Genomic DNA, 27,026 nt, shown 5'->3' with positions numbered 1-27,026 from the left:
GAGGACATTACAGCTTTAGGTGCAAAAATACTCACTTTGGCTGCCAATGCCTAATATTATCAACTGGAATTTGGCTACATGACCTAACTGATGGGATCTGAATATGCTTTGATTAAGAAGTACTTCCTCCAGCTCAAGCTTTGAGCAATGTTTGTATACTACCTTAGGGTAGCACACTGAGCACGTGCTGGGAGGCTAGAAGGCAGCCTTGGGCTGGACAGGTAGGTAAGGAATGTGACTGGGTGCACTGTAGACAGGGAGCACAGTGACACAAATGGAAAACTGCAAACTGATGGAAGCCCAAGCCATAAAACAGCTTTTCCACTTCAACTAGAGCTACCTAACTCCACCGGACTACATCAGTTACATTCAGCTTAGCAATCAGAAGATCCCTATAGACAGGGGCAAGTTCAGACTGACTGTGGCAAGGTCAAGCATACTTGAACACTGCAAGAGACCCGAGTAAAACTAAATGACAGACAATAAAGATTTTGATATAATATCTAGATTTTAAGCCATGGAAGCATTATTTCTACTTCTGTGCAACAAACGTATGGAAGGTTTTGCAGAGTAGAGTAGATTAACTGGATGTTTCTAGGCTGATTATAGTCACAATAATCTAGGATGTTAGACTAGAAAAAAACGTAAGTGGTCATTGCTTTGATAGTAATGGGCTTTAGATAGTTGTAGTATTGTCCGCAATTTTAATTGCTGTAATAGAAATATGGAAGCACTGAAAATCATACAATAATTATGAGAGTGGTAACAAAATAAACAGGCTGTTGACAAGAATAAGGCTTTTTGGAAAAGGCAGCTGAAACATCACCCAACTGATATAAAATTCTGTAGCTGTGATCAGGTAGATGTAATATTCATCTACATCAAGTAGGGAATGTTAAAGTTGTTCAAAACTAGGGATACAAAATTAATCACTAATAAATCCAACAGGAAACAAAATGAGAATACATGCTGGTTATCACAGGTAGTAAAGGCAGATGGCAGTCTGCCTTTAAAAAGTGAAGTTGGAAAAACAATGCTTAAAGGAATAGATCCGAGGCAAGTTAAACAGAGCATAAAAGGCAGCACTGATCAGCTGACCCAACTGTAAATGGTACATATTAAGAACAAATGAATAACTTACCTTGAATTGTATAACTTTTCCAATGCTCTTAAATTCAGGCAACACATCTTCATAGAAATCTATAAACTGCTGGTAAATGTCCTCTTCACTATGCTCAAGACCAGAATCAGTATCATAGTCGTCTCGCCTACTTTCCTCCATGCCAAAAGTAATAAACATGGCTCTGATAAGAAGAGTCTGACTTGATGCTGGGTAAACATGTTTACGAGAGCATCTGTACAAGGAAATACATAATCACATATGAATGAGCTGTTAAAAATCAGGAAGGGTCTCGACCCGAAACATTGACTGTATTTCTCCCGATAGATACTGCCCGGCCTGCTGCGTTCCACCAGCATTTTGTGTGTGTTGCTTCAATTTCCAGCATCTGCAGATTTTCCCATGTTTGCATATCTGAACTTTGTATCATTTTAAATGAAAATTTAAAATGGGGAGAGGAGGTGTTGGAGTTGTTAAAAAACATTAGGACGGGTAAGTCCCCAGGGCCTGATGGAATATTCCCCAGGCTGCTCCACGAGGCAAGGGAAGAGAATGCTGAACCTCTGGCTAGGATCTTTATGTCCTCATTGTCCATGGGAATGGTACTGGAGGATTGGAGGGAGGCGAATGTTGTCCCCTTGTTCAAAAAAGGTAGTAGGGATAGTCCTAATAATTATAGACCAGTGAGTGGTCTATAGTCTGTGGTGGGAAAGCCGTTGGAAAAGATTCTTAGAGATATGATCTATGGGCATTTAGAGAATCATGGTCTGATCAGGGTTAGTCAGTATGGCTTTGTGAAGGGCAGATTGTGCCTAACAAGCCCAATAGAGTTCTTTGAGGAGGTGACCAGGCATATAGATGAGGGTAGTGCAGTGGATGTGATCTACATGGATTTTTGTAAGGCATTTGACAAGGTTCCACACGGTAGGCTTATTCAGAAAGTCAGAAGGCATGGGATCCAGGGAAGTTTGGCCAGGTGGATTCAGAATTGGCTTGCCTGCAGAAGGCAGAGGGTTGTGGTGGAGAGAACATTCAGATGGGAGGGTTGTGACTAGTGGTGTCCCACAAGGCTCTGTTCTGGGACCTCTACTTTTTGTGATTTTTATTAACGACCTGGATGTGGGGTTAGAAGGGTGAGTTGGCAAGTTTGCAGATGACACAAAGGTTGGTGGTGGTGTAGATAGTGTAGAGGATTGTCAAAGATTGCAGAGAGACATTGATAGGATGCAGAAGTGGGCTGAGAAGTGGCAGACGGAGTTCAACCCGGAGAAGTGTGAGGTGGTACACTTTGGAAGGACAAACTCCAAGGCAGAGTACAAAGTAAATGGCAGGATACTTGGCAGTGTGGAGGAGCAGAGGGATCTGGGGGTACATGTCCACAGATCCCTGAAAGTTGCCTCACAGGTAGATAGGGTAGTTAAGAAAGCTTATGGGGTGTTAGCTTTCATAAATCGAGGGATAGAGCTTAAGAGATGTGATGTAATGATGCAGCTCTATAAAACTCTAGTTAGGCCACATTTGGAGTATTGTGTCCAGTTCTGGTCGCCTCAGTATAGGAAGGATGTGGAAGCATTGGAAAAGGTACAGAGATTTACCAGGATGCTGCCTGGTTTAGAGAGTATGGATTATGATCAGAGATTAAGGGAGCTAGGGCTTTATTCTTTGGAGAGAAGGAGGTTGAGAGGAGACATGATAGAGATGTACAAGATATTAAGAGGAATAGACAGAGTGGATAGCCAGCGCCTCTTCCCCAGGGCACCACTGCTCAGTACAAGAGGACATGGCTTTAAGGTAAGGGGAGGGAAGTTCAAGGGGACTATTAGAGGAAGGTTTTCCATTCAGAGTGGCTGGTGCATGGAATGCACTGCCTGAGTCAATGGTGGAGGCAGATACACTAGTGAAGTTTAAGAGACTACTAGACAGGTATATGGAGGAATTTAAGGTAGGGGGTTATATGGGAGGCAGGGTTTGAGGGTCGGCACAACATTGTGGGCTGAAGGGCCTGTACTGTGCTGTACAGTTCTATGTAAAATGTTAAAAAAAAAATCGGTAGACGGGAAACGCAAAATAAATTAAAAAGTAGGAAACACTCATCAGGCCTCATGGGATGAAAAACTGAACAATGTTTCAGACTGAAATCTCTTCAACTCCTTCAGTCTTCAAAAGAAGAGAAGCTCCTAGAATCCATTAAAATGGAATCAATTGAAACCGTGGGTGCTACCTACTCCTTGCAGCAAATGGAACTCTGATTTCCTCCCATCCCTAAAGGTATTCTGACAGGATATTTGACTACCCCAAGTTATTATTAATGTAGCTAAGAGGCAAAGCTATCAGAATTCTTTCCCATCCATCACCTTTCCACTCAGTCTTCACATAGATCTCACTCTGGACATTAACTAGTACAGATGAAGGGTATCAAGCCGAAGCAAGAACTGTTGGGAAATTTAAACAAATTTGGCAGGTGTATGGGAATCGGAGTGATAGGGAAGAGGATGGGGCAGTTGATATACAAATAGATACAGTGTGCACAGAGACTAAGGATATACACTTGAAAAGGCAAAATTGTAGTCAGTGGGATGGGTTGTGTGTTAAAATTGTAGTTTCAGTTTGGAAAAGTGAGGATAAAGTAAAAGGGAAGGGAGTGCAGAAGTAGTTATGAAAGACCCCAGAATAAATAAAGAAGACAAAAAGCATAGAAAGGGATAAGAATTTAACTTCTGATAACATGGGGGTAAAATTGAAAAGGGTGATAAGTACAGGTCTGAAGGTGTTATGTTTGAATGCACGCAGTATACAGAATAAGATGGGTTATTTATTGGCAGCAGGGCTCTGTGAGCAACACTGAGTTGTGGCTGGAAGAAGATCACAGTTGTGAGCTTAACATCCAAGGATACCCATTCTACTGAAATGACAGGTTGTTGGGCAGAAGGGGTGGGGTGGCCCTGTTGATAAAAAATGAAATCAAACCTTTAGAAAGACAACACTGGATCAAAAGATGTAGAATTATTGTGGATAGAGTTAAGAAATTGCAAGGGTAAGAAACTGTACATAAACTCCCTACAGGGAGTTTTATACAGGCCTCTGAACAGCAGCCAGGGTACGGGGTACAAATTACACAGGAGATAGAAGACATGTAAAAAGGGCAACATTATGATAGTTATGGGCAATTTCAATATACAAGTAGTTTGGGAAAATCAGGTTGGTGCTGGATCCTAAGAGAAGTAGAGCAGCTTGTGGTTGAGTCCATAAGAGAAAGGCAATTATGTGTGATGTGTGAAAGGGTATTGTGTGATGAACCAGATTTGATTAGGGAGCATAAGGTAAAGGAACCCTCAGCAGACGGTGATCATAATATGATAGAATCACCCTGCAGTAGGAGAGGGAGAAGTTAAAATCAAATGCATCAGTATTACAGTGAAGTAAAGGGAACTACAGTGGCATGAGAGAAGAGCTGGCCAAAGTTGATTCAAAGAGGATTCTAGCTGGGATGACAGCATCACAGCAATGGTTGGAGTTTCTGGAAGCAGTTCGAAAGTGCATCCCAAAAGAGTAGTATTCTAAACAGAGATTAGGCAACCATGGCTAACAAGGTTTGAATGGGGCATGACTGTGCAAGTGCGTGGAGGTCGGCCAGTGAGAGCAGCAGGAAGAGTTTAAAAGAAAGACAGATTTACAAAACAGGCGACAGAGAAGTGGGAGACAGAGTAGGAAGGCTTTGGCTCAACGGGGCTTAAGCAATAAAGGGTCTAGGCCAGGTAGGTTATCGCGTTAGGGAACTAGAGATGCCACTCAATGAAACTTCCTCTGGTCAGGGAGAGTGAGGTGATAGGAGCTATAGGCAGATAGTCACCCCGGGAGCACAGGAGACAGAGAATTGGGTAACAATCAGGAGAGGGAAGGGCAAGAAGCAGTTTCCAGAGAGTACCCCAGTGGCTGTCCCCATTAAGTACTCCTGCTTGAGTACTATTGGGGGGGGAGAGGGGGAGACGGCCTACCTGTGGGAACAGAATCTAGCCGTGTCTCAGAAGGGTAGGGAAAGGAAGAGGATGGCAACAGTTATAGTTGACTCTATAGTTAGGGGGTCAGATAGGCGATTCTATAGATGCAGGAAAGAAACGCAGATGGTAGTTTGTCTCCCAGGTGCCAGGGACCGGGATGTTTCTGATCGCATCCACAATATCTTAAGTGGGAAGGAGAACAGCCAGAGGTCGTGGTACATATTGGTACCAACGACATAATTAGAAAGAAGTTGAGAAACAGGACCTCAAAGATAGTAATCTCACATGACAGTGAGACTAAGAATAGAATGAGAGGAGGATTAATGAGTTGCTGAGGATTGGAACAGGGGGCAGGGATTCAGATTTCTGGATCATTGGGACTCTTCTGAACATGTGTGACCCATACGAAAAGGACGGGCTGCACTTGAATCCCAGGGGGACCAATGTCTTGGCAGGAAGGTTTGCTAAGGCTACTGGGGAGAGTTTAAACTAGAATTGCTGGGGGGTGGGAACCAAACTGAAGTGACAGAGGAAACAGAGGTTGGCTCACAAATAGGGAAAGTTTGGAGACAGTACAAGAGGGAGAATAGGCAGGTGATAGAGAAGGGGCGAGCTCAGTCCAATGGTTTGAGGCGCGTCTATCAATGCGAGGTCTAGCATGGATCAGTACTTGGAGCAATGATGTTGTGCCCATTACAGGGACTTGGATGGTGCAGGGGCAGGAATGGCTACTTCAAGTGCCAGGCTTTAGATTTTTCAGAAAGGATAGGGAGGGAGGCAAAAGAGGCAGGGGCGTGGCACTGTCAATCAGAGATAGAGTCACAGCTGCAGAAAAGGAGGAAGTCATGGAGGGGTTGTCTACGGAGTCTCTGTGGGTGGACGTTAGGAACAGGCCACTGAGGAACAGATAGGGAGACAGATTCTGGAAAGGAGGAATAATAACAGGGCTGCTGTGGCGAGAGATTTTAATTTCCCAAATACTGATCAGCATGTCCCTAGAGGGGTTTAGATGGGGTGGAGTTAGTTAGGTGTGTTCAGGAAGGTTTCTTGACACAGTATGTAGATAAGTCTACAAGAGGAGAGGCTGTACTTGATCTGGTATTGGGAAATGAACCTGAACAGGTGTCAGGTCTCCCAGTGGGACAGCGTGTTGGAGATAGTGATCATAGTTCTATCTCCTTTACCTTGGCATTGGAGAGGGATAGGAACAGACAAGTTAGGGGAACATTTAATTGGAGTAAGGGCAAATATGTGGCTATCAGGCAGGAACTAAGAAACAATTTGGAAACAGATGTTCTCAAGGAAATGTACAGCAGAAATGTGGCAAATGTTCAGGGGTTCTGAGTAGGTACATGAGACGGAAAGGAAGGTAGGGTACAAAGGATGGTGGTGTACAAAGGCTGTTGTAAATCTAGTCAAGAAGAGCAGCTTACGGAAGGTTCAAAAAACTAGATAATGATAGGAATCTAGAAGATAAGGCTGGCAGACAGGTTTAAAGAAAATCTCAAGGCATTCTACAAGTATGTGAAAAGCAAGACAAGAGGATAAGACATGAGAGAGTAGGACCAATCAAGTGTGACAGTAGGAAAGTGTGCATGGAACTGGAGGAAATAGCAGAGGTACTTAATGAATACTTTGCTTCAGTCTTCACTACAGAAAAGGATCTTGGCAATTGTAGGGATGACTTGCAGTGGACTGAAAAGCTTAAGAATGTAGATATTAAGGAAGAGGATGTGCTGGAGTTTTGGAAAGCATCAAGTTGGATAAGTCACCGGGACTGGACGGGATGTACCCCAGGCTACTGTGTGAAGCGAGGGAGGAGATTGCTGAGCTGCTGGCAATGATCTTTGCATCATCAATGAGGATGGGAAAGGACTGGAGGGTTGTGGATATTATTTCCTTATTCAAGAAAGGGAGTAGAGATAATCCAGGAAATTATAGATCAGTGAGTCTTACTTCAATTGTTGGTGAGTTGATGGAGAAGATCCTGAGAGGTAGGATTTATGACTATTTAGAGAGGCATAATATAATTAGGAATAGTCAGCATGGCTTTGTCAAAGGCAGGTCGTGCCTTACAAGCCTGATTGAGTGGTTGTAGACGGGTTATATTCTGCATGGAGGCCGCTGACCAGTGGTGTGCCTCAGGGATCTGTTTTGGGACCCCTACTCATGGTGATTTTTATAAATAACCTGGAGGAGGAAGTGGAGGGATCTGTTAAGATTTGCTAATGACACAGGTTGAGGGTGTTGTGGATTGTGTGGAGGGCTGTCAGAAGTTACAGCAGAACATTGATAGGACGCAAAACTGGGCTGAGAAGTGGCAGATGGAGTTCAACCCAGATAAGTGTGAGGTGGTTCATTTTGGTAGGTCAAATATGGTGGCAGAATATAGCATTAATGGTAAGACTCTTGGCAGTGTGGAGGATCAGAGGGATCTTGGGGTCCAAGTCCATAGAACACTCAAAACTGCTGCGCAGGTTGACTGTGGTTAAGAAGGCATACGGTGCACTGGCCTTCATCAATCATGGGATTGAGTTTAGGAGCTGAGAGGAAATGTTGCAACTACATAGGACCCTGGTCAGACCCCACTTGGAGTACTGTGCTCAGTTCTGGTTGCCTCGCTACAGGAAGAATGTGGAAACCATAGAAAGGGTGCAGAGGAGATTTACAAGGATGTTGCTTGGATTGGGGAGCATGTTTAATGAGAATAGGCTGAGTGAACTCAGCCTTTTCTTCTTGAAGCAACAGGTGGTGTCCTGGTAGAGCCCATACTGTGAAAGGGATGGATGGTTTGGAGTTTGTAAAATGTGTGCAGGATAGTTTTTTGCAGCAATACATAAAGGTACCAACTAGAGAAGAGGCAGTGTTGGATCTTCTGTTAGGGAACGAAATAGGTCAGGTGACAGAGGTATGTGTTGGGGAGCACCTCGGGTCCAGTGATCACAATGCCATTAGTTTCAATCTAATTATGGAGAAAGATAGGACTGGACCCAGGGTTGAGATTTTTAAATGGAGAAAGGCTAACTTTGAGGCGATGCGAAAGGACTTAGAAGGAGTGGATTGGGACAGTTTGTTTTATGGGAAGGATGTATTAGAGAAATGGCGGTCATTTAAAGGTGAAATTTTGAGGGTACAGAATCTTTTTGTTCCTGTTAGGTTGAAAGGAAAGGTTAAAAGTTTGAGAGAGCCATGATTTTCAAGGGATATTGGAAACTTGGTTAGGAAAAAGAGAGATATCTACAATAAATATAGGTAGCATGGAGTAAATGAGGTGCTCGAGGAATATAAAGAATGTAAGAAGAATCTTAAAGAAATTTAAAAAGCTAAAAGATATGAGGTTGCTTTGGCAAGTAAGGTGAAAATAAATCCAAAGGGTTTTTACAGTTATATTAATAGCAAAAGGATAGAGAGGGATAAAATTGGTCCCTTAGAGAAGGAGGGTGGACAGCTAAAGTGTGGAGCCGAAAGAGATGAGGAAGATTTTGAACAATCTCTTTTTGGTATTGAATTGTGTAAGGAAAACAAGTAGGAAAGGTACAGAAACTATGACAATTAAAGAGAAAGTACTGGCGCTTTTAAAGAATATAAAAGTGGATAAATCTCCGAGTCCTGACAGGATATTCCCTAGGACCTTGAGAGAAGTTAGTGTAGAAATAGCAGGGGCTCTGACAGAAATATTTCAAATGTCATTAGAGACGGGGATGGTGCTAGAGGATTGGCTTATTGCTCATGTGGTTCCATTGTTTAAAAAGGGTTCTAAGAGTAAACCTAGCAATTATAGGCCTGTCAGTTTGACATCAGTGGCAGGTAAATTAATGGGAAGTATTCTTAGAGATGGTATATATAATTATCTGGATAGAGAGGGTCTGATTAGGAACAGTTGACCTTCCACGCACAAATCCATGTCATGTTTGACAAATCTTATTGAATTTTTTTGAAGAGCTTACGAGGAAAGTTGACGAGGGTAAAGCAGTGGATGTTGTCTATATGGACTTCAGTAAGGCCTTTGACAAGGTTACGCATGGAAGGTTAGTTAGGAAGGTTTAATCTTTAGGTATTAATATTGAAGTAGTAAAATGGATTCAACAGTGGCTGGATGGGAGGTACGAGTGAGTAGTGGTGGATAACTGTTTGTCAGGTTGGAGGCTGGTGACTAGTGGTGTGCCTCAGGCATCAGTACTGGGTCCAATGTTGTTTGTCATATACATGAATGATCCGGATGATGGGGTGGTAAATTGGATTAGTAAGTATGCAGATGATACTAAGGTAGGTGGTGGTGTGGATAATGAAGTAGGTTTTCAAAGTTTGCAGAGAGACTTAGGCCAGTTAGAAGAGTGGGCTGAGTGATGGCAGATGGAGTTTAATGCTGATAAGTTTGAGGTGCTACATTTGGGTAGGAATAATCCAAGTAGGACATACATGGTAAATGGCAGGGCATTGAAGAATGCAGTAGATCAGAGTGATCTAGGAATAATGGTGCATAGTTCCCTGAAGGTGGAATCTCATGTGGATAGGGTGGTGAAGAAATCTTTTGGTATGTTGGCCTTTATAAATCAGAGCATTGAGTATAGGAGTTGGGATGTAATGTTAAAATTGTACAAGGCATTGGTGAGGCTGAATTTGGAGTATTGTGTACAGTTCTGGTCACCGAATTATAGGAAAGATGTCAACAAAATAGAGAGTACAGAGAGAAGATTTACTAGAATGTTACCTGGGTTTCAGCACCTAAGTTACAGGGAAAGATTGAACAAGTTAGGTCTTTATTCTTTGGGGCGTAGAAGGTTGAGGGGGGATAGATAGAGTTGATAGAGGTATTTAAAATTATGAGGGGGATAGATAGAGTTGATGTGGATAGGATTTTTCCATTGAGAGTAGGGGAGATTCAAACAAGAGGACAAGAGTTGAGACTTAGGGGGCAAAAGTTTAAGGGTAACATGAGGGGCAACTTCTTCACTCAGAGAGTGGTAGCTGTGTGGAATGAGCTTCCAGTAGAAGTGGTAGAGGCAGATTCGGTATTGTCATTTAAAGTAAAATTGGATAGGTATATGGACAGGAAAGGAATGGAGGGTTATGGGCTGAGTGCGGGTCAGTGAGATTAGGTAAGAGTAAGCGTTCGGCACGGACTAGAAGGGCCGAGATGGCTTTTTTCCGTGCTGTAATTTTTATATGGTTGCAAGATAATGAGAGGGATTGATCATGTGGATAGTCAGAGGCTTTTTCTCAGGGCTGAAATGGCTAGCACGAGAGGGCATAGTGTTAAGGTGCTTGGAAGTAGGTACAGAGCAGATGTCAAGGGTATGTTTTTTTTTAAAACGCAGAGTGGTGAGTGCATGGAATGGGCTGCCGGCGGCAACGGTGGTGGAGACGGAAACGATAGGGTCTTTTAAGAGACTCCTGGATTTCTACATGGAGCTTAGAAAAATAAAGGGCTATGGGTAAAGCCCAGGTAATTCTAAGGTAGGAACATGTTCTGCACAGCTTTGTGAGCCGAAGGGCCTGTATTGTGCTGTATATTTTCTCTGTTTCTATGTTTCAAGGACAGTATAAAGGTGCTTGGGAAGTTGAAAGGTCTGAAAGCATTTAAGTTACCCCCCCCAGGGTTTTGAAAGAAGCAGCTGAAGAGATTGTGGAGGCATTAGTATTTTGGAACTGGAAAATTAATAATGTCACTGCACTCTAAGGAGGAGGAAAGAGGAAGAAATTACAGGCCATTTAGTCCAACTGCAGTGGTTGGAAAAATGTTGGAGTCTACTATTAAGAATGATGTTTCAGAGTACTTGGGGGCACATGATAAAATCAGCCAAAGTCATCATGGTTTCCTTAAGAAACCATTGTTTACTTGGATTTTCAGAAGACCTTTGACAGGTAAAACACCAAAAATGCTGGAGGAACTCAGTGTTCAGGCAGCATCCATGAAAATGAACTAACAGTCAAAGTTTCAAGCCACTACTGGAAAGGAAGGGGGAAGACACCAGAATAAAAAGGTGAACGGTGGGGAAGGAAGATAGCTGGAAGGTGATAGGTGAAGCCAGGCAGGTCAGAAAGTGCAGTGAAGTGTACGGTCATGCATTTTGGTAGAAGGAATAAAGGTGGTTCTCTAAACACAGAGAAAATTCAAAAATCAGGTAAAAAGGGTCTTGGGAGTTGTCATGCAGGATTCCCTAGTGGTTAAGGAAAATAATTGCAATGTTATCATTCATTTCGAGAGGAGTAGATAACAGCAAGGATGTGATGCCTAGGTATTAGTCAGATCACGCTTGTAGTATTGTGATTAGTTTGGGTCCCTTATCTAAGGAAAGATGTGCTGGCATTGGAGAGGGTCTGGAGGAGGCTGATGAAAATGATTCTGGAATGAAAAGGTTAATGTATGAGGAGTGTTTGATGGCTCCTGAGCCTGTACTTGCTGGAGTTTAGAAGAATGTTAAGCGTTTGAGCCTGCAATTATAGGTTGGAGACCATTTGATTGACGCAACACTTTGCTGTCTCTGAGAAGATTCCGCGAAGCAAGCGCATACTTGGATGGCCTCGATGCGAAGAAACTTCGAGGTGGGGAATGAGCTGATGTTCGACTCCATTTCACTGTTTACAGCATCCGTTAATCGCCAATTAAAGCATCGATGCAGATTGAGACATTGAGGCAAATGTGGCAGCGAGAGTTTCAGTGGTGACTGCCTGCCTTTAGATTGCTACTGGAGGAGGAGTCTGTGAGTGGCCTATGGCTGTGTGGCTCGCTATGACAGGCGGGTATGCCTCTCTTTTGATGAATGTTGGTGATACCGGAGGATGGTACTGTATCATGTTTCTGCGTTTATGGATTGCACTACTGTGTTTATGAACTGTGGGCTTCTTCCAGACTTATGGTTTTTATATTGTTTTATTATAAATCGCCTGTCCCGGTTCCATTTTGTTGTGCGAGGGGAAGGCGCTTGGGGGTGTTGATGTTCTGTTAGTTTTTGTGTGGGGGAGGGGTTGTTTTTTTGGGGGTTGATGTTCCTGTTCTATTTTGAGTAGGGAGGGGGGGTGATGATTATGATCCCTTTTTTTGTGAAAGAGAGTGGGTTTGACATTTCTGAATGACTTTCACATTCTTTGTTTTTGTGGCTATCTGCAGAATACAAATTTCAAGTTATATAGATGCATGATTTGATAACAAATGAACTTTTGAATGGGGGAGGGAATTCATTGAAACCTATCAAATATTGAATATACCCATAGACCTGGCCTCCACTGCAGTCTGTGGCAGAACATTCTACAGATTCACTACTTTCTGGCTAAAAATATTCCTCCTTACCTCTGTTCTAAAAGGTAGAACCTCAATATTGAGGCTGTGCCCTCTAGTCCTGGATACCCCCACCAGAGAAAACATCCTTTCCACATCCAGCCTAGCTAGTCCTTTTAACATGTAAGACTTCTGTTATTCTGAATTAGAGGATCTTGTTGATAGTAAAGCAAAGAATTATAAAGAGATCTTTATCAATTAACGAATGGGCTGAGGAATGGCAAATGGCTTTCAACTTTGGTTAAGTGTAAGAAGATGCATTTTGGACAGTAAACAGTAGGATGAATGGCAGAGCACCGTCCAGTGTTGTGGAACAAATGGACCTGGGAGTACAAGAGCAGCCAGCAATGAAAATGGCAGCACTAGCAGACAAGGTGGTGACAAAATGGTTTAGCAAGCTGGCATTCATCAGTCAGAGCATCAAGTTTAGGAGTACAGACATTATGTTGCAGTTATACTGTACAAGTCATTGGTGAGGGTGCATTTGGAGTATCGTGTACAGTTTTTGTCATCCTGTTATAGGTAAGACATTATCAAGCTGGAGAAGATGCAAAAGAGATTTACAAGAAAGCTGCCTGGACTAGAGGGTCCAAGTAATGGAGAGAGGTTAGTCATGCTGGAGCGCAGAACAAAATATGTCCTCGTAGCAGTTTTTAAGAATCATAAAGGTCGACCGCCATAGTCTTCCTTCCAAGCTTGAGAAGTACAAATCTAGAGGGCACAAGATGAGCAAGACTTTAGAAACACAAGAGGTAACATCTTTACAGAGGGTAGAAAGTATTTTAATGAGTTGCTAAACGAAGTGGTTGAGGTGGGTATAACTGCAATATTACGAGGCATTTGGATAGGTACATGAAGGAGAGGGGATTTGGAGGGCTACGGGCATAATGCAGGCAACTGACCTAGTAGGGAGGATGCTGTGGTTGGCATGAACGAGTAAACTGTACAATCTGTTTCCATGCTCTGCTACCTTATACTGACTTCAGAAGCACAAGAAACATTTTACTCACCTATCACCAAATCTGCAAGACCCAGTCTTAAGAAAGAATGGACAATATGACTTATCCTTTTCTGTTCCATAATCTTCTGGTGCTTCTGGATTATGCCACATGCCACCATTCTCAATCTTTTAGCAAAATAAATAGCAATAATGCAAGAGGTTAAGGATGATCATTCTTGAACAATTAATAAGGTAGCATAATGGTAATTATAGTGACAGACAGAATTAACATGCATGTCATCAGACTGAAAGCAGAGGCACGAATAAACAGCAAGTTATGGTTATGGTCCACAAGATGACTGTTCTTACTTCTTCACAGATGTTCAAGGTTCAGTCCCAGGGCCACAGCTTAATGATTTGCATCTGGCAGTATAGAGCAGCCCATCTGCTAGCCCTCCTGACCCATGTCAGAAGGTTGCAGGTTCAAGTCCTAACCAACAGCTTGATAATGATTTAAATCAAGCTTGTTTAAATCAAGGTCCTGTCGACTTTCTGTTATGCATAATACCTAGGCACTATTATGAATAAAGGAATTTAAGTTTCAATGAACATCAAATAGTCAATGAGATTACAGATAGGGCAGAATGTTATAGTAATGGAAAATTTAATCAAACAGAATGAGAAAGCAGTAGTTCCAATAAAATAGGACTACTGCAGGTACTTGATGGCACAGTGGGCTGAGGGCTTGTTACCATTCTGTATGATTCATGACTTGCCAAGAGAAGATGAAGCTTGGGACACAAGTTGTGATCACTTTGATTTGTTGTCCAGGTTTGAGACCAAGTCGCCTATTCCTGTTGTTGAGTATCCTTGTGATTATTATGTCTGCATCGGTGTTAACGACAGCTTGCCATGCATTGCCCATAATCACACTTTCAAGATACCCCATCAATTATTAAGTGGTTTATGGACAAACTTGGTACTATGTGTCAACACGTACAACACGCTGGAGGAACTCAGCAGGTCGGACGGACAGCATCCGTTGAAACAAGCGGTCAACATTTCGGGCCGAGATCCTTCATCAGGTACTGATGTTGACGTGTCCTGACGAAGGGTCTCAGCCCAAAATGTTGACTGCTCGTTTCCACGGATGCTGTCCGACCTGCTGTGTTCCTCCAACATGTTGTACGTGTTGCTTTGACCACAGCACCTGCAGTGCACTTTGCATTGGTACTACGAATGACTTTTTCATTACAGGCCTTTAAAATAAATGTTGGCGGACATTAAATTTAGAAAAGGAGGCAGCTGTGAGAGATTTCAGTTGAAGCGGATAATCTTATAAGTAACCTATTTCTCTAGGAAGAGGAGTCAACTAGGAGGCAAAGATTTAAAGCAATTGGTGGATTTAAGGAGATCTGAAGAGGGCGATTTTTCGATCGAACTGCTTTGTCACTTTCTTTGCAGTTTAACAATTAATTATCTGCTTGTATTTTAAGTAGCCTTTATATCCACAAGTTTAATATGCCTCTAGTGGCAATACAAAGTATAACTCTAAAGCTTTTTTATTCTTTCATTAAGTAGCTGGTATTTTCTCATTGGTTAATTTTACCACAGTATTAAATAAGTATTTTCTAATTGGATTATTGTTATCTACAGAATTTTCTTATCTTTTTGGTATAAAAGTAGCTATTTTATGCTAGGCACCATCTTTAGATCCCCTCTTCAAGTAGTAAGAGCCCCTGTCATTGTTCTGGTATTCTCTTTGTTCGATCAACATTTAATAAAACGATTATGAAGTAACAAGTTTTATGCCTTGTTCCTGACTTCTAAAAGAACATTGGATTTAAACACCAGAATCCAACAGTAGTAGGACTTTGGAAGTCTCTGCCTGACATGATTGTAGAGACACAAACCATCATTAAACTAGCTGAAGCGCCATGACTTGCAGGGCTATAAAGTGGGATTGTTTGATAGTGCTTTGATCAATGCAAATGCCTCCTAGTCATTCAGTGTAGATTTAGATCCTTTAATATCTATTCAGCTATAAATAAGACTTTACCAAATAGTTTCCATTGTAACTTAAAATACAAGTTTCCATAACAGTTCAAATTGCATAATTGTTCAAAAACCAGACAGTACCTGACTTTCCGCCTGATCCAGCATTTTCTGAACAGCTTCCTACAAATGGTGCAAACATAGTACTGGTAAAAATCCTGCAGTATGTCTTCTACATATCTGATTATACTTGTTAAGATTGCGAGTTTTAGAAAGTGAATTCCTGACCGCCAAAATACCCGTTACTTTAAAACAACAAAATTGAAAATAGAAATGGTACAGACTATCATTTAAATCCATTTACCAAAAAAAAGTGAAACAAAGAAAAGTTGAGCCATATTGCTACTAAGTGCCTGGTATTAAGACTAGCTCAGACCTTATTTGCTAGATGCTCAGTATTGCAGCACAGATCCATTGAAAAATACCAAAAACACAACATGAATTGATTTCCCTTATTTATGCATATATGACAAGACCACTTCTGCATAAATTTGGCTCCAGCAGTTAATATAAAGCACACTGCAAGATTTGACTAAACTGGTCATGATTAAACACCAAGGTTTGAGACAAAAATGTTTCCACAGGTAAATCTTTTACATTTTATACGGGGCAAGGTGACATTTTAAACAAAGAATCTATGAAACAATTGCTAATTGCATGTTAAGTATTTTGAAAAAGATACATCTTGATGAATTAGTAAGAGCGAGCGGTGGATGCTCTTTTGTACAAGACTGTTAAGGAATATCGTTTGTTTTGGTCCAGATAATTTTCATTATGTAAATACAATGATGATACAAAAAAACAAAATTGTAAAGAATATTGCAGTTTCTATAAAATTCCTAAGGTTTATAACTTTATTCTTTGGACTACATTGGCATAACCTTGAAAAACGTTGGAATCTTTGCAACTTTTAATCATGACCTATATCCACCAACCATGCTCCACAATAAAATATGGAATAGTGTCAATATTATGATTACACGCTGCACAAAAAAATGACAAAACTTAACTGAAGTACTTCCTGGTGCATTTATTTAAAGTAAGGTAACTAAATTTTAACAGACTGCAACTTAAACTTGCTATCAGATTTAATCCACCCAATCCAAGCAAATACCTTACAGAGCTAACTAGTTTAGCTCTTCACTATGGAGACTAACAGTTCATTATATTTTATTTAACAGACTTTCTGGCTCTAAGCTTTCCAAAACTTAAGGAACCACTATCATAACAGGGCATTGAAATGTATCCTGCTATTAAATATGCCGTAAGTGACTTTGACGTACTTAAACTCTGCCCTCAGATACATGAGGTATTCCATTGGCAGGACCCAGTTTGAAAAGTATGTACTGCATCATCTTTGTCCACAAAGCCCTATTTCAAGTCTAAATACAGAAATGTTAAGATCCCAAAATGCTTTTTAAAGAGGATATATATGTTGTGAATTTATCCTCCAAGTGCTGGAATCACCTCTCGTTCTCTTCGCTCCTGACGTTTGTGCTCCACTTCCTCCTTTTCTCTCATCTGCTGCTGTTCCCATTCTTCGCGGATTTTCCTCTGGAGACAGAAAATAAGCACATTGGTGACAGATCTCATTGCACAAACATACATTAATGATGAACATATCTCATGTTTAAGGTACACATCACTTTTCATTTTCTAAATACAAATTTGAATTTTGAATTTGACCAGAGCAAGGGTTCCCAGCCTGGGGGCCATGGACCCCTTGCTTAATGGTACTGGCCATTGGCATAGGAAAGGTTGAGAACCCCTGGACTAGAATATTTTGTCATTTCTAGAATAGTTTTACTATAATGGAAATAATTTAAACATCTTTTTCCTGGTACAAACAGACTGACAAAGCTGTGAATGACAATATAAAGTGACTAACTGACACCATTATTCCACATACAAAAGCAAGATCTCCTTTCATGATTGAATGCATATTGCATTCCTCTCTGTGGAGACAGCATGATTAGTACTTCACTTAATTAAGATATTGCTTCCTCCCAAGAAGACACTATTCATAAAACTTAATAGTCCTTTTTGGAGCTGATCTGATGCCTGGAATTACTGCCAACAGTTACTGCCTACCTACATTTGAAGTTCAAAGTAAATTTTTACCAAAGTCCATATTTGTCACCATATACAACCTTAACATTCATTTTCTTGTGGGCAAACAGAATCAAAGACTGCACCAACTTGGGCATCACCCTGTGTGCAAAAGACAGTATTTGCAGATACTAAAAGAAAGAAATATTAATAAATAAGCAATAAACAGAGAACATGAGATGAAGAATCCTTAAAAGTGAGTCCATTGATTGTGGAAACATTTTAATGATGGGATGAGTGAAGTTAAGTGAATTTCTAGCCTCTGGTTCAGGAACTTGATAGTTGAGGGGTAATAACTGTTCCAGAACCTGGTAGTGTGAGTACTGCGGCTCATGTACCTTCTTCCTGATAGCAGCAGCGAGAAGAGAGCATGGCCTGGATGTTGGGGTTCCCGATGATGGATGCTGCTTTCCAGTGACAGCGTTTCAAGTAGATGTGCTCAGTGGTGGGGAGGGCTTTATCCATGGACTATATTCATTACTTTTTGTAGGATTTTCCATTCAAGGGCCTTGGCGTTTCCATACCAGGCCGTGTTGCAGCCAGTCAATATACTCTCATTTATAGAAGTTCATCAAAGTTTAAGCTTGTCATGCCGAATCTTCACAAACTCCCAAGGAAGTAAAGACGCTGCTGTGCTTTCTTCGTAATTGTGCTTACCTGCTGGGCCCAGAACAGGTCCTCTGACATAATATTATTGAGGAATATGTTCCATTGTATGCAATGACGTTAGTTTATATTTCAGATCCTAAGAAATCAATTCCTGCTTTGTTATCTATATTTTCTGAATCTGGTAGTTATTCTGGATATAAATTAAATTTGCATAAAAGTGAGTTATTTCCTATTAACAAATATTTTGGTCAATATGACCAATTTCCTTTTAGTATTGCTAAAAATCACTTTACTTATCTCGGTATTAAAATTACCAAAAATTTTTAACAACCTGTATAAATATAACTTTCTTCCATTGAGTATACACAGCAAGTAATTTCTAAATGGTCTCCTATGATATTTGCCATATTAATGCTATTAAAATGATAGTGTTACCAAAGTTTTTATATGTATTCCAAAGCAATCCCCTCTTTTGTTCCTAAACTGTTTTTGATTATAGAATAGACTCTAAAATTTTATCTTTTTATTGGAATAATAAAAACCTAGATTGAGTAAACCTTTATTGCAGAAATTAAAAAAGTACAGTGGTATGGCTTTGCCAAACTTTTGATTGTACTACTGGGCAATTAACATTTGTTATATTTCCACCCTTATGGGTGGATTTGGAGAAAAACTTTATTGGGAGCTCTTTTTTGCTTTCTAAGATCGGTAGTTGAGATTTTAATCCTATTATTAAACATAAATTAAGGATTTGGTTTCAATTTCATTGATCCTTTGACTTTAATAACTTTCTTTCTAGTAAAATCCATTTTAATTATTTTTTTAAACCTTCAATTTTTGATCAGACCTTTTCAATTTGGAAAACCAAAGGAATAGTAACTTTTTTAGACAACAACACACACAAAATGCTCGTGGAACACAGTAGACCAGGCAGCATCTATAGGAAGAAGCTCTGACGACTTTTCGGGCCGAGACCTTCGTCAGGACTAACCCTTGTCCACTCGTTTCCCCCCCCATCCCTTCTCACCGATCTCCCTCCTGGCACTTATCCTTGTAAATGGAACAAGTGCTACACCTGCCCTTACACTTCCTCCCTCACCACCATTCAGGGCCCCAGACAGTCCTTCCAGGTGAGGCGACACTTCACCTGTGAGTCAGCTGGTGTGGTATACTGCATCCCGGTGTGGCTTTTTATATATTGATGAGACCTGACACAGACTGGGAGACCGTTTCGCTGCACTTACACTCGGTCTGCCAGAAAAAGCAGGATCTCCCAGTGGCCACACATTTTAATTCCACGTCACATTCCCATTCTGATATGTCTATCCATGGCCTCCTCTATTGTCAAAAATGAATCCAAACTCAGGTTGGAGGAACAACACCTTATATACTGGCTGGGTAGTCTCCAACCTGATGGCATGAACATTGACTTCTCTAACTTCTGTTAATGCCCCTCCTCCCCTTCTTACCCATTCCTGACGTATTTAGTTGTTTGCCTGTTCTCCATCTCCCTCTGGTGCTCCTCCACCCCCCACTTCTCCTGAGGCCTCCCATCCCATGATCCTTTCCCTTCTCCAGCTCTGTATCACTTTCGCCAATCACCTTTCTAGCTCTTAGCTTCATCCCACCTCCTCCGGTCTTCTCCTATCATTTCACATTTCCCCCTCCCCCACTACTTTCAAATCTCTTACTATCTTTCCTTTCAGTTAGTCCTAACAAAGGGTCTCGGCCCGAAATGTCGACAGCGCTTCTCCCTATAGATGCTGCCTGGCCTGCTGTGTTCCACAAGCATTTTGTATGTGGTGTTGTTTGAATTTCCAGCATCTGCAGATTTCCTCATGTTTGTAACTTTTTTAGATTTGTTCATGGGTAATTGTCTGTCTTTCACTCAGTGGATAAACATGACCTATCTAATGTACACTTTTTTAGATATTTACAAATTAAGAATTTTCTACATAATTTACTGCTAGATTTCCCCTGGTTTACTCACCCAATATTATTGATACTCTTTTTCAGGTCAAACCATTTCAAAAAGGACTGTTAGCTATAATTTATAAATGGCTATTGAATTTGCATATGTTATCTAATGATAAAATTAAAGCTGCGTGGGAATTGGAGTTTCTAAAGTCACTTTCAGATAATCAATGGGATAAAATTTTTCATTTGGTAAATACTTCTTCTACCTGTGCCCGTCACTCCTTGATACAGTTCAAGGTAGTGCAATGGGCGCATATGTCAAAGGACAAATTAGCCCGTATTTTTTCCTATTAATCCTATTTGTGATAGATGTAATATTGAGCTGGCTACTTTAACACATATGTTCTGGTCTTGTATCAATTTAGATAATTTTTGGAAAGAAGTCTTTCAAACTTTATCAAAGGTTCTGAGTTTGGACCTACAACCTAATTTACTACAATTAGGTTCTTTACAGCAATTTTTGGGATCATTCCATCGGAAGCAGAAGATAGCCCTGTTTCTGCTCAACAGATGATAGCTTTTACAACTTTATTGCATTTTGCTTAAATGGAAGGATTCTAATCCACCTACTGTTATTTATTGGCTTACCTCCATTATGTCCTGTTTAAGTTTAGAGAAAATAAGCCGTCAGACATTTGATACATCCTCTAAATTTGAGGAAACCTGGCAGCCTTTTATTCAATATTTTCATATGCTCTGACTTATGGCCCTTTCAATTACCTTTTTGAAGTTTTGGATTTGATCAGAAAGTTTTTCCTTGTTTTTTTTTTTGCTTTGACTCTCAGTTTGAGCTGCCCAGTTTTTTCTTTCTTTTGTTTTGTTTTTTTTTGTATTTTGGGGTTTTTCCTGTACATTTCAATTATAAAAATTTCTCTTTTTTTCTTTTTATGGATAAGAAAAGGATAGGACTGGAGCCAGGGTTGAGATTTTTGATTGGCGAAAGGCTAACTTTGAGGAGATGCAAAAGGATTTAGAAGGTTATATGGTTATAGTTAAGAGGAGAATCAATTAACTCTTTATTATATACTATTAGATTAATACTGTTTATACTGTTTAATCTTGACAATGTTTACTTTTCCTTTTATTCAAACTGTTATTGATATAGATATTTGTGATAATTCTCCTCATTTATATATGTACTTTTTATTTAACTAATAAAAAATTGATAAAGGAAAAAGGAGGAATTTAAAGTTGTTGACCCTCTCCACCTCTAATCCTCCAATGAGGGCTGGCTCATCAACCTCTGATTTTCTTCTCCTTGGTCTTGCTGACATTTAGTAAGAGGTTCTTGTCATCACTCAGCTAGATTTTCATCCTCCCTCCTATATGCTGATTCATCACCACCTTTGATTTGGCCTACAACAGTGGTGTCATCAGCACACTTGAATATGACACTGGAGCTGTGCTTAGCCACACAGCTATAAGCATAAGGTGAGTAGAGTAGGGGTAAAGCTCAGGGCCTTGTATTTCAGTGGAGTAAAGGAAGTTACAATGGCATGAGAGGGGAACTGGCCAAGGTTGACTGGAAAGGGACACTAGCAGGAAGGACAGTAGAGCAGCAGTGGCTGGAGCTTATGCGATAAGTGAGGAAGGTGCAAAACAGATATATTCCAAAGAAGAAGAAATTTTTGAATGGAAAAAGCATGCAACCATGGCTGACAAGAGAAGTCAAAGTAAAAGCAAAGCAGAAGGGCATACAAGGAAGCAAAAATTAGTGGAAAGACAGGATTGGGAAGTTTTTAAAAGCTTACAAAAGGAAACTAAGAAGGTCATTAAGAGGGAAAAGATGAACTATGAAAGGAAGCTAGCAAATAATATCAAAGAGGATACTAAAAACTTTTTCAAGTATATAAAGAGTAAAAGGCAGGTGAGAGTAGATATAGGACCGATCGAAAATGATGCTGGAGAAATTGTAATGAGAGATAAGGAGATGGCAGAGGAACTGAACAAGTATTTTGCATCAGTCTTCACTGAGGAAGACATCAACAGTATACTGGACACTCAAGGGTGTCAGGGAAGAGAAACACGCAGTCACAATTACGACAGAGTAAGTACTCAGGAAGCTGAATAGTCTAAGGGTAGATAAATCTCCTGGACCAGATGGAATGCACCCTCGTGTTCTGAAGGAAGTAGCAGTGGAGATTGCCGAGGCATTAGCAATGATCTTTCAAAAGTCGATAGATTCTGGCCTGGTTCCAGAGGACTGGAAGATTGCAAATGTCACTCCGCTATTCAAGAAGGGGGTAAGGACGCAAAAAAGAAATGATAGACCTGTTAGCTAGACATCGGTGGTTGGGAAGTTGTTGGGAGTCGATTATCAAGGATGAGGTTACGGAGTACCTGGTGGCATATGACAAACACAAAGTGCACTGCAGATACTGTGCTCAAATTAAGACATACAAAAAAGCTGGATGAACTCAGCAGGTCAGACAGCATGCGTTGAAAGAAGCAGTCGATGTTTCGGGTCGAAACCCTTCGTCAGGACTAAAGGAGGAGGGGGCAGGGGCCCTATAAAGAAGGTGGGGAGGGTGGAAAACCAATCAGAAGAAAGATCAAGGGGTGGGGGAGGGGAAGCAGGGAGGGGATAGGCAGGAGAGGTGAAGGAGTCTAAGGAGAAAGCACTATGGGTAGTCAAAGGCGGCAGAGTCATGAGAGGTATTAGACAGCTGGAAGAGGAGACAGAGTAGAGGTGGGATGGGGAAGGGAGAGGGAGGGAATTACCGGAAGTTGGAGAATTCTCTTACTTACCCCTGGAACAGGACGCCACCAAAAAACATCAAACCATCGTCTCCCGTACCATCACTGCCCTTATCAACTCCTGAGATCTTCCATCCTCAACCAAAAAACTCGTAATTCCAACACCCCACACTGCTCGCTTTTACCTCCTCCCCAAGATCCAGAAGCCTGACTGTCCTGGTAGGCCTATAGTTTCCACTTGCTCCTGTCCCACTGAACATGTATCTGCCTACCTCGACTCCATTTTGTCACCCATAGTTCAGTCACTCCCTACCTACATCCGGGAAACATCCCATGCCCTCCACCTCTTCAATAACTTCCAGTTCCCCGATCCCGACCACTTCACAATGGATGTCCAATCCTTACTCACTTCAATTCCCCATCCAGAAGGCCTCAAAGCCCTCTGCTACTTTCTGGACAATAGACCTCACCAGTTCCCCAACACCACCACACTCCTCAGGTTGGCGGAACTGGTACTCACACATAATAACTTCTCTTTCGGCTCTTCCCACTTTCTCCAGATCAAGGTTGTAGCTATGGGCACTTGCATGGGCCCCAGCTACGCCTGCCTCTTCATAGGTTATGTGGAAATGTCTATGCTCCAAATCTATACTGGTACTGCTCCCCAACTTTTCCTTCGATACACTGATGACTACATTGGTGCTGCTTCCTGCACCCATGCTGAGCTTGTCAATTTTATTGACTTTGCCTCTAACTTTCACCCAGCCCTCAAATTCACTTGGTCCATCTCAAGACACTTCTCTCCGCTTTTTCAATCTCTATCTCTGGAGATAGACTGTCCACTGACATCTTCTATAAACCCCATAATTACCTTGATTATAGCTCTTCCCACCCTGCCAAATGCAAAAATTCTATTCCCAGTTCCTCTGTCTCTGCCACATCTGCTCCAAGTTCTTTCCATTCCAGGACAACCCAAATGTCCAATTTCTTTAAGAATCTTGGTTTCCCTTCTGCCATCATCAATGATGCCCTCACCCGCATCTCCTCCATTTCCTGCACTTCAGCCCTCACCCCATCCTCCCGCCACCACAACAGGGACAGTGTACCCCTTGACCTCACCTATCACCCCACCAGCCTCCGGATCCAGCATATTATCCTCCGCAACTTCCAGCACCTTCAACAGGACCCCACCACTAAGGACATCTTTCCCTCTCTGCTTTTCACAGGGATCATTTGGGGGACCACTTCGTCGAGCACCTACAACCTACGACCTTCGTCGTCCGCCACAACAGACAGGATCTCCCGGTTGCCACTCACTTCAACTCTCCTTCACATTCCCATTCAGATATGTCCATACATGGCCTCCTCTACTGCCATGATGAGGCCAAACTTCGGTTGGAGGAACAACATCTCACATACCGTCTGGGTAGTCTCCAGCCCCTTGGTATGAACATTGAATTCTCCAACTTCCAGTAATCTCCTCCCTCTCCCTTCCCCATCCCACCTCTACTGTCTCCTCTTCTAGCTGCCTATCACCTCTCATGATTCTGCCTTCTTCTCCTACCCATAGTGCTTTCTCCTTAGATTCCTTCTTCACCTCTCCTGCCTATCCCCTCCCCCACCCCTTGATCTTTCCTCTGATTGGTTTTCCACCCTCCCCACCTTCTTTATAGGGCCCCTGCCCCCTCCTCTAGTCCTGACGAAGGGTTTCGACACGAAAAGTTGACTGCTTCTTTCAACGCATGCTGCCCGACCTGCTGAGTTCATCCAGCTCTTTTGTACATCTTGGCATATGACAAAATAGGCAGAACTCAGCATCGTTTCCTTAAGGAAAAATCCAGCCTGACAAACCAAATGCAATATTTTGGGGAAATTACAAGTAGGCTAGACAAGAGAGATGCAGTGGATGTTGTGTATTTGGACTTTCAAAAGGCCTTTGACAAGGTGCTGCACATGAGGTTGTTAAACAAGATAAGAGCCCATGGAACTACAAGAAAGTTACATACGTGGATACAGCATTGGTTGATTGGCAGGAAACAGAGAGTGGGAATAAAGGGATCCCATTCTGGTTCGCTGCCAGTTACCAGTGGTGTCCCACAGGGGTCCGTGTTGGGGCCGCTTCTTTTTACGTTGTATATCAACGATTTGGATTATGGAATAGATGGCTTTGTGGCTAATTTTGCTGATGATACAAAGATAGGTGGAGGGGCTGGCAGTGCTGAGGAAACAGAGTCTGTAGAGAGACTTGGATAGATTGGGGGAATGGGCAAAGAAATGGCAAATGAATTACAATGTCGGAAAGTCATGCACTTTGGTAGAAGAAATAAACGGGCAGATTATTATTTAAATAGGGAGAGAATTCAAAGTTCTGAGATGCAACGGGACTTGGGAGTCCTCGTGCAGGATACCCTTAAGGTTAACCTCCAGGTTGAGTTGGTGGTGAAGAAGGCGAATACAATGTTGGCATTCATTTCTAGAGGAATAGAGTACAGGAGCAGGGATGTGATGTTGAGGCTCTAAGACGCTGGTAAGACCTCACTTGGAATACTGTGTGCAGTTTTGGGCTCCTTATTTAAGAAAGGATGTGCTGACATTGGAGAGGGTTCAGAGAAGATTCACTAGAATGATTCTGGGAATGAGAGGGTTAACATATGAGGAACGTTTGACGGCTCTTCGACTGTACTCCTTGGAGTTTAGAAGTATGAGGGGGGACCTCATAGAAACATTTCGGATGTTGAAAGGCATGGAGAGGGTGGATGTGGCAAAGTTGTTTCCCATGGTGGGGGAGTCTAGTACAAGAGGACATGACTTGAGGATTGCAGGGCACCCATTCAGAACAGAGATACGAAAAAATTTTTTTAGCCAGAGGGTGGTGAATCTATGGAATTTGTTGCCATGGGCGGCAGTGGAGGCCAAGTCATTGGGTATATTTAAGGCAGAGATTGATAGGTATGTGAGTCGTCAGGGCATCAAAGTTTATGGTGAGAAGGCAGAGGAATGGGACTAAAGGGGAGATTGCATCAGCTCATGATGAAATGGCGGAGCAGATTCGATAGGCCGAATGGCCAACTTCTGCTCCTTTGTCTTATGGTCTTGTGGTGCACCTGTGTTGATGGATCATGTTGCCAATCTAAATTGACTGAGGTCTGCAAGTGATAAAAAGGAGGATCCATTTGGTCAAGTACAGAAGCCAAGGTCTAGGAGCTTATTGATTATGTTTGAGGAAATGATGAGCTGTAGTAGCTGTAGCTGTAGTCTCAGCCCGAAATGTCGACAGTGCTTCTCCGTATAGATGCTGCCTGGCCTGCTGTGTTCCACCAGCATTTTGTGTGTGTTGCTTGAATTTCCAGCATCTGCAGATTTCCTCGTGTTTGCTCAGTGAACACTCCAACCAGTTGATTAGAACAGGTCCTGGCCATGAACCCAATTTAGGCCAGACATTTTTTGTGGGTATACCCTCCTGAACACTGCTTGCATGTTGGCCTGTCTGAAATCATGGGATTTCAGTCATAGGATGGGGGCTGTGGGAGTTCATGGTGGTTCCCCAATGTTTTGATGGTCAAAACAAGCATCTGGAAGAAGTCCTGTTGATTTATAAGAGGTGATGGTATTTAAACCCTGCCACAACCACTGAGCATCCTTCATTGATTCAAGTTTAGTCTAGAATTGCCACTTCACCCCCAAGATGGCTTTCTGGATATCGTAGCTGGACCTCTTCTAACTTCCTGGTCAGCAGACTTGAATGCCTCTGATCTGGCTCTCAGCAGATTGTGGATCCCATGGTTCATCCAGAGTTTCTAATAAGGGAAGACCGAATGATTTTGTAGGGCACACTCATCTACAACTATTTTATTAAAAGCTGTTACAACCATAGTATATTCATTCCAATTCACAGATGAGCTCTGGAACACGGCCCAGTCCACTGACACGATGCAATCCCACAGCTGCTTCTCTGCCTCCCGCAACCACCTCTTGGCTGTCCCCCATCTCTGGAGCTTTGCTCTTTACTCTCTGCCTGTCTGCAGGAGGGCAGCCAAGTGATCAGATTTACCCCGCAATGATAGACATTTCTTATCTTAGTATAATAGCGTCTAGTGTTTTGGGACCTCTAGTGCTACAAATTGTATGCTGATGGTAATTGAGCAGAGGTTTCGTCACATATGCCTGGTTGAAGTTCCCAAAGAGATTTGAAATGCACCTGGATGGACCATTTGCTTGTAGACAGCATCAAGCCATCTCAAG

The 27,026-nt window shown here is 41.9% G+C and overlaps 1 protein-coding gene across 2 annotated transcripts in view; it reads right to left on the bottom strand.

Annotated features, from left to right (window-relative positions):
• The window catches only part of zrsr2 (zinc finger (CCCH type), RNA-binding motif and serine/arginine rich 2), a 66,924-nt gene that overhangs the window by 8,626 nt on the left and 31,272 nt on the right, over window positions 1–27,026 (bottom strand). For both annotated transcript variants that reach the window (XM_059967700.1, XM_059967701.1), the window contains exons 5-8: window positions 16,860–16,946; window positions 15,477–15,515; window positions 13,408–13,523; window positions 1,142–1,355 (exon numbers count right to left, since the gene is read on the bottom strand). In XM_059967700.1, coding sequence (XP_059823683.1) covers window positions 1,142–1,355; window positions 13,408–13,523; window positions 15,477–15,515; window positions 16,860–16,946 — 456 coding nt within the window. The remainder of the gene's footprint in view (window positions 1–1,141; window positions 1,356–13,407; window positions 13,524–15,476; window positions 15,516–16,859; window positions 16,947–27,026) is intronic.

The sequence above is a fragment of the Hypanus sabinus genome, chromosome 4 (assembly GCF_030144855.1).
Source record: "Hypanus sabinus isolate sHypSab1 chromosome 4, sHypSab1.hap1, whole genome shotgun sequence".
NCBI lineage: Eukaryota > Metazoa > Chordata > Chondrichthyes > Myliobatiformes > Dasyatidae > Hypanus > Hypanus sabinus.
This window is presented reverse-complemented; position numbering and strand designations above follow the sequence as displayed.